The sequence below is a fragment of the Phocoena sinus genome, chromosome 1 (genome assembly GCF_008692025.1).
Source record: "Phocoena sinus isolate mPhoSin1 chromosome 1, mPhoSin1.pri, whole genome shotgun sequence".
In the NCBI taxonomy this organism is placed as follows: domain Eukaryota; kingdom Metazoa; phylum Chordata; class Mammalia; order Artiodactyla; family Phocoenidae; genus Phocoena; species Phocoena sinus.
In genome coordinates, this window is record NC_045763.1 from 35,146,309 (window position 1) to 35,154,321 (window position 8,013).

General features: G+C 43.9%; 1 protein-coding gene across 3 annotated transcripts; it reads right to left on the reverse strand.

The window, feature by feature from the left end:
- Positions 1 to 419: 419 nt before the first annotated feature.
- SVBP (small vasohibin binding protein) lies at positions 420 to 6,582 on the reverse strand. Of its 3 annotated transcripts, none has more exons than XM_032642149.1 (3): positions 6,542 to 6,582; positions 5,702 to 5,876; positions 420 to 835 (listed from the first exon to the last, which is right to left on the reverse strand). In XM_032642149.1, exons 2-3 carry the CDS (start codon positions 5,813 to 5,815, stop codon positions 749 to 751), a joined length of 201 nt encoding a protein of 66 aa, XP_032498040.1. In that variant the 5' UTR covers positions 5,816 to 5,876; positions 6,542 to 6,582; the 3' UTR covers positions 420 to 748. The 3 variants fall into 3 exon arrangements, with proteins under 3 accessions (XP_032498040.1, XP_032498039.1, XP_032498038.1); XM_032642148.1 differs by lacking the exon at positions 6,542 to 6,582 and adding an exon at positions 6,170 to 6,526; XM_032642147.1 differs by lacking the exon at positions 6,542 to 6,582 and having other exon boundaries at positions 5,702 to 6,526.
- Between the last annotated feature and the right edge of the window lie 1,431 nt (positions 6,583 to 8,013).

The window sequence follows — 8,013 nt, forward strand, 5'->3', positions numbered from 1 at the left end:
TAATAAGGTGAAAGATGAAAATGAAAAATGAAAAACCAAAAACTAAAATGAGAAACCAAAAGCGCCTCACTCCCCTCCCCCTGCTGGTACAAGCCTACCACTAGCTGTCCACATTCATAGGGTGACAGGAATCCTAGCTTCAAGCCTCTAACCAGAGTTGTGGCTCATCTGGGAGCAGAGGCCACATATTTATACCCGTGTGGCTAAAACCTTAGGGTCTGTAGGGTCTGCAGAGCTTTAGGCCCAGGAAGAATGAAATCTGGAAGCAGCCATGTTCTCTCTCTCCTCTCCTCTCCACTCTCCTCCCGAAGGAGAAAGGGTCCCCTCTGCTCACCTCAACTTTGCCTGCCTAGTACGTTCTTTCAGACTCCACCTTCTATGGCTAGGCGCCCTGACCCTAAAGTATGAGCAAACAAACATCTTATTAGTATTTTATTTGTAGTTTTGGAGATTTACAGTTTCACAAGAAACACTGATTTTTTTTTCAAAAAATAGAAAAAGTTAAAAAAAAAGAATCTATTGTCTTGGAAGAACAGAACAAGTCTCTTCAGCAAGCAATGGGCCAATTCAGATCGGAGGAACTAGTGAAGTAAGTTAGATATAGGAAGTTCCGATTTATCGTTTCAGGAATAACACAAATGTCTTCTTGTCCAGTTGTGTAAGGCTCCAAATGGGCCATCTCAGCTTAAGACTGGTAACACACAAACAAAGCCTCCAGGGTCCCATCGAGTGTGAATGCAGGGGTAGCTCACTCTCCAGGAGGCTGCATCTGTTTACAGAACTCATCAAACTGCTGCTGCTCCAGTTCTGTCATGACTCTGTTGAGGGCATAGATCTGAACGGGAGAAAAGACATGTTAGCAATGGAGGCAAATGCTTAGTGTATCTTCAGACACAAGAGGCTGTGTCATTTGAAAATGCCAGAACTGCATTGGTAATGCAGGGGCAGGAGAGGTAGACAGTAACTCCACTGGGGAATCAGATAAGAAGCAGTGAGGCAGGTGACTGATCAGGCCTTTAAAGGATCGGTAGGATTTGAACAGGTAGAGACTGGGGAAAGGACATAGGTGATGGGGGAGTGGATATTATGATTAAATAAATATAATGCAAAAGTACAGCATTAGTTCTAGAAACTTCAAGTATGCTAATATGGAAGATATCATGGAATGGGGTTTGGGGAGCTGGAGAAAGCAAGAAAAGTATGTTAGGGCCTTAAATGCCATGCCAAAGAATCTGGACTTTATCGGGCTGACTCTGGAGAGAGAAGTGTGCAGGGAAGCAACTTGATTATATCTGTGCTTTGGGAAAGAAAACTGGAGACCATGTGAGAGATGGAGTTGGGGAGGAGAGATTATAGGCATTAGGAGACACCTATTACAATAGTGCGGGAGGAGATAGTAGGAACATGACCCAGGGTAGGCAGTGGGGTGGAAAGAAAACTGTGAGAGACATTCTAAGGTGAAAGGCAGGGTGTCTACCTTATTGCTCACCTTGCAGCAATCAATTAATCCACCAAGGGAAGAGAAACAACATAAAGCTTCCACATTTGTATAGAAGAAAAAAAAGAAGGACCGTGTTTGTGTGTAGGGGATAAAACTTGAGTAATCAAAAAGAAGGGGAAAAAACCTGAGAAGTGAGACAAATAGAAAATACAAAATAAGAGCAGAAATGAATGAAAAAGCAACCGAATGTACAATAGAGAGGATCACCAAAACTGCAAGATGGTTCTTTGAAAATACTAAAGAAAACCCTGCAAACCTCTGACAAGACAGGTCGAGATAAGAAGGGAGAAGGCACAAACATTATTAGAATTTAAAAGAAGTCGTAATTACTGACACAATGGAGATTAAAACAAAACTTATGAACTCTGTGTCAATAAGTTTGAAAACTTAAATGATCAAAACTGACTAAATAGGGGCTTCCCTGGTGGCGCAGTGGTTGAGAGTCCGCCTGCCAATGCGGAGGACACGGGTTCGTGCCCCGGCCCGGGAAGATCCCACATGCTGCGGAGCGGCTGGGCCCGTGAGCCATGGCCGCTGAGCCTGAGCGTACGGAGCCTGTGCTCTGCAAGGGGTGAGGCCACAGCAGTGAGAGGCTCGCGTACCGCAAAAAAAAAAAAAAAAAAACTGACTAAATAGAAAGCTTGAATAATCCTACAATCTTTTTTTTCCCCAATTTTAAAAAATTTTGATAAGATTCTATAATCTTGGGACTTCCCTGGTGGCGTAGTGGTTAAGAATCCACCTGCCAATGCAGGGGACATGGGTTCGAGCCCTGGTCAGGGAAGATCCCACATTCCGTGGAGCAACTAAGCCAGTGCACCACAACTACTGAGCCTGTGCTCTAGAGCCCACGAGCCACAACTACTGAGCCCATGTGCCACAACTACTGAAGCCCGCGCACCTAGAGCCTGTGCTCCACAACAAGAGAAGCCACTGCAGTGAGAAGTCCGCGCACAGCAACGAAGAGCAGCCCCCACTCGCCACAACTAGAGAAAGCCCACGCACAGCAACGAAGACCCAACGCAGCCAAAAATACATTAAAAGAAAAAAAAATCTATAATCTTTAAGTAAAACGGAATTCCACAGTGATGAAAATAGTCTCAAACGACACAAATGATTCTCAAAAAGCATAATACTGATAGTTAAAATGGTCAAGTTTTATGTATGTTTTACCATAAAACAAACAAATAAATAAGTAAATCTACATGGTTAAAAAAAAAAAAAAAGATGCTGAATGAAGAGAACCAGTCACAGAATACGGTAACATATATAAAGTTCAGAAACATGCAAAACTAGACAGTATAGTGTTATGCTATAAAATATTATTTAGGGGTATGCACAGAAATAGTAAATTAATACAGAACAGCAAGGGAGTGATTAGCATGAAATTAAGGACCGAGGGTACTGCTAGTGGGAAGGCTGGGGACATGGCCAGAGTGAGGCCTGAAGAGCTTCTAAGTTACTGGTCATGTTCTATTTCTGTAGTTGGGTGTTTGTTTTATTCATCTTCTTTAAGTGCACAAACACATTATATATATATTATTTATATGTATTATATAATTAAGAATATATTAAGTATGAATATACTTAATATATTAAGTATTATGTATTAAGAATATATTAAGTAATTCATTAAGCAGAGAAAGAAGAGACTCAAAATGGGTCAAGGGTCCAAGCCAAGGAATGAGACTTTCAAGGACAGGATCACCAACAGTACCAAATGCTGCTTCAGCTGCCAAATGGGCCTCCGTTCCCATTCACCCCTCTCATCTCTCCTTCTCATCTCACTTTCTGGAATGTGGCATCTATACAGAACTGAAGGGAAACTGTGTCTCCGCCTCCCCACAAGGGCTCTTGTCACATTCCTATCTTAGGAAACTGCATTCCAGGCAACACACACAAAACAGCAAGGCAACTGTGGGGCAAAGCAGGGAGCAGGGGAGAAAGTCCAGAGACCTGTTTAGATGGCAGTCCTGCCCCTCAATCCCTTACTACCTAGGAATTCTGGTCCCAACACTTCACTTGAAATGAGGATAATACTTTCTACCTCACAAGGTCATGTATGTTGTATCTCCCTTCCTTATTCCAGGAAGGATTTACAAAGGTCAGAATGGGAGCAACAATAATGTACCCTGGTGTGAGGATTACATGTGGTGATGCATGTGCCTGGCACATCTGAGGAGCTCAACAAGGGCCAGCTGCATCGACAGTGCAAGTCCGGTATGACATCTTGGCAAATGAGCACAATTCACCTTCAAGTCCGCACGATGAAAACAGCGACTCCTGATAACAATCAGTCGCTGCCATTTCTGAGCGCTTTCTCTGGGCCACAGGCACCGTCCTACATGCTTTACATACAACATTTCTATTCCTTACAACAATCTTGTGTAATTGATGTTATCATCCTCATTTTACCAAAAAGGAACTGAAGAGCTGAGGTTCAGAGAGGTTAAGTATCTTGTCCAAGGTGACCTGGGAAGAACTGGAATTTATGGAGGAGTTGAAGTCAGACAAGTAAGTGTAACCTGTGGAACCTCACCGGCAGGGTGTCAGTAAACACATGAACAATGTCCTCAACAATATTATCGCTGCAGTGTTCACAAAGGACAGTTTCCTAGGGCTGTTTCTTACAGCAGCCCTCCAACTTTCACCAAAGCGCTGAGCAGTAAAACCGTCTGGGGGCCTGTGTCCAGGTGAAGATGGGGGAGGTGAAGGAAAGAGGGGCACAATCTGTTAGAACCCAGGTCCACAGCTCTCGGAGAGTCTGCCTTAATCCAAAGGCAGATTTCAGTTTATGGATTAATTTCAAACACACTATTAAGTTTACTTATTATGTTTATGTCGGCCTCCCCCGCTGAATGCACGCTCCACAAAGGCAGGGACTCCTCTGTTCCTACAACAGTGCCTGGCATGTAGTAGCAGTTCAATATTGTGAGTGAATGGATCAGATTAACAAAAATTTAAAGTCTGACACTATTAAGCATTGGAAAAGAAGTGAAGAATGAGAACTCTCTCACACTGCTAATGCAGGTGCAAACTTGTACGTCTCTCTGAAAACAATTTGGCAATGTCTAGTAAACTTGAAAATGTACCCAATAATTCTACTTCTAGTTATATATGCCCTTCAGGAATTCCAGCACAGGTGCCCAAGGAGACATCTAAAAGTTTTTCACTACAGCATTGGTTGTAACAGCAAAAAAAACCCTATAAATTATTTAAACATCCGTTACCGGAGGACGGGTAAATATACTAAAGTGGATCCATAAACTAGACTACTATTAGCAGTGATGAGGAATAAACTAGATTCTTACATTAACATGAATAGTTCTAAAAAACATAAACAAAATGCAAAATAAAACACGTGGAATCAGTTTAATGTAAGCTTTTAAAACACAAAAGAACATTTTATATTGTTCAAAAATATCTACAAATATTTGAGTGTAAAAGTATAAAAAAAAATAGTGGTTGCCCACAAGGAGGGGAAAAGTAAATGGAGAAAGGGGACTTCAAATTTTTATGTAATTTTTACTTATCTTATTTAAAAAAGACTCCAGGCAAATATGACAAAATGTTAAACACTACCAATCTGGGGTGCTGAGTACCCAGGTGTTTGTTATAATATTCTGCTTTTCTGTATTTTTAAATTTCTAAAAAAAAAAAAAGAAAAGAAACAAGCAAAAGCAAAAGAAATAGAAAGAGGGAAGACTGTGGGAAGCTTTTTCCTGATATTAAATGCTAAAATAAAATATTCATGTAAACAGGTTGATTTTTAAGTGCAGACTGAACAAAGGAACACAGTGTTGGATGTAGAGCTTGGGCCTCTACTTCCCAATTAGGAGGAGCAACTCTCCAGGCCAAATCCAGGACATCTGTACTAGTGTGTGTGACACTTGCTCTCGCTCACTCCCTTACGGAACCCCTCCCTTACATGTCCCTTCTCTTTTTCCTTTCTTCCTTCCCTCAGGTCCTACCACAAAAGCTCTGCGCCAGGAGTCATCTGGAGGCTATCTGGTACCGGTCGGGGTTCTGACACTTGGTATGTGACTCTGGAACCTCAGTGATCTCCTCTGGAAACCTGGGATAACACCTGTTTTGGCTGGATTGGCTGGAGGCAGGTAGGGCTTCCCGTCACAGCTCTATCTCTCTATACCGGCATCATCTCCAGCAGACTACAGGTATACAGGCCCTCCTTACTCTCACCTCTGCTCTCTGTCTTTGCTTCAGCTCCTGCTGGGCTGATTTCTGCTTGGCCTTCTCAACTCTGCTGACAGCCTCTTTAACTTTGGTTTTTTCTTTACGTGCAGGTGGATCCATGACTTGGCTTCTCTATACTTCTTAGTCAGCTCTGACCTGGATGGTACAGAAGGCGGCGGATCTAAAAACAAAAAAAGAACGAACGAACGAACTTCCATTCACTAATGCCCTACCTCAGCCCCTTCCTTTGGCAGGGGAGGCAGAGGGGCCCGGGGAAAAGGGCGCTGCATTAGAGGTGTAAGACCTGAGTCCCACTGCCACCACCTCGCTGGGAGTCTCTAGGCAAATCTCCTCCCCACTCTGAGCTTTAGTTTTCTCCGTCTGCACAATGGGACAACAGTCCATCCCCTGGCACCCTCCCACGAGCTGCCATGTGAGCACCAAATGCGAAGAGCCCTGTGAACGGTTTCCTACACTGTAGCGCGCTGCATCCAGCGTGGGACCGCCAGAATTACGAGGACACCGCGGCCCAGAGGGACCGACCGGCCGAAGTATCGAAACGGGCTGGCGGGGAGCCCAAGGCTCGCGCGGCCTCCAGCCTCCGGACCAGGGCTTTCCCACCTCTGCCCTCCCAGAAGGTTACGGCCCGCTCGGCCCGAGGGGCCCGCCCTCCTCCACCGCCCCGCCCGGGCCCAAGCCCAGCCCCAGGAGAGCTCCCCTCCCGCCGCCGCCCACTCCCGGTGCAAAACGGCGCTGGAGACGGGCGGCGCTCGGGAGTCGGGGCCTTCCCTCCCGGGTCTCGGGACTCGGACAAAGGCCCAAGGGGGAACCCCCGCCTTCCCCTACCTCCCAGCCTGCAGTACGAGCCTGCCGCGCCTCGGATTGGGCGGGGCCGGGAGGCGGAGGGCGGGTCGGCGCGTCGAGGCCCCGCCCACAGGGAGGCCCGCGCGTGCGTAGAGAGCGTGTCTGGACGCCCCGCATCGGTGCTGGTGCTGGAGCTGCAGCTGGAGCTGGAGCTGGGGCAGGGGCGGGTGGGTACCAGTAACAAAAGCTTTTCCCGGGAATACTTTCTGGGACAGACGTTAGGCTTTGAAAGGTGAGATCTGAAACCTGGGACTAGAATTGTAACCCTCTGAGCCTCAGTTTTCAATTCGGAAAGTAGGGATGATGATTGCTGCCTTTTTAAAAATTATTATGTAATTTAGACAGTAAACATGGTCTCTTTTTTCTTCTTTCCAATAGAATACATTTGATCACTTTTTTTTTTATACAGCAGGTTTTTATTAGTCATCAGTTTTATAAACATCCGTGTATACATGTTAATCCCAATTGCCCGATTGCTGCCTTCTTGATTCAGAAGCTTGTTAGGAAGTCAAGTGAGCTCCTGTTTACCACAGTGCTTTGGAAAGGGAAATCGTGATGGAAGTATAAATAGCCAATATAAACAAAGAGAAATGTTCAAGTTCACTGATAATCGATAATTTTAAAATTACAATTTTATAACTATTTACAATAATTTTACAAATTGAAATAGCTGGCTATCATTTTTCATTTATTAGCTTGTCAAGGATTGGACAAAATGGTAGATAAGTACTTTGACAGCAGAAATCTTGTACAGTCTAATAATAACAACGACAATAATAACTACCTCTCTTCTGGACTTATATTACAGGCACTGTTCATAGAGCTTCACATTTATTAACTCATGTATTCCTCATAATAAGTACGTATAAAAGTGTGAATATATAATAATATACTATAATTGTTCCCATTTTACAAATAAGGAAACAGAGGCACAGAGAGTTTGTGACTTGTCCAAGGTCACACAGCCAGTAAGTACCCTAGCAAGTATTTCAGCTAGGATTTAGGATAGGACAATGGCCTATCCAAAAGAAAACGTGTTCAAGGCCACTCCTTTTGTTCCTCTAAGGATTGGGCAAGAATTGAAACAAAGGATGGATTCTAAGCAACAGTGAAAGTGTAGCCCAGATGGACACTCATATTTTCAGTCAAAGGGTAAATTATCACAACCTTTTGGGAAGCCAGTTTAACACTGCATTTCAAAAGCCTTGAAAATGAACACGACCCCACAAAAAGACAAATACTGCATTATTCCATTTCTATGAGATATCTAAAATAGTCAAACTCTTAGTAGAATGGTGATTGCCACGGGCTGAGGGGAGGGGAAAAGGGAATTGTTCAATAGATATAGAGTTTCAGTTTTGCAAGATGAAAAAGTCCTATAGATCAGCTGCACAACAATATGCATATAGTTGATACCACTGTACTGCACACTTAAAAATAATTAAGATGGTAAA

Coding starts and splice junctions, on each gene's coding strand:
- SVBP (XM_032642149.1), bottom strand. CDS start 5,815: ATGGATCCACCTGCACGTAAAGAAAAAACCAAAGTTAAAGAGGCTGTC. Junction 836..5,701: donor AGCAAAGACAGAGAGCAGAG/GTGAGAGTAAGG, acceptor TCTCCCGTTCAG/ATCTATGCCCTCAACAGAGT.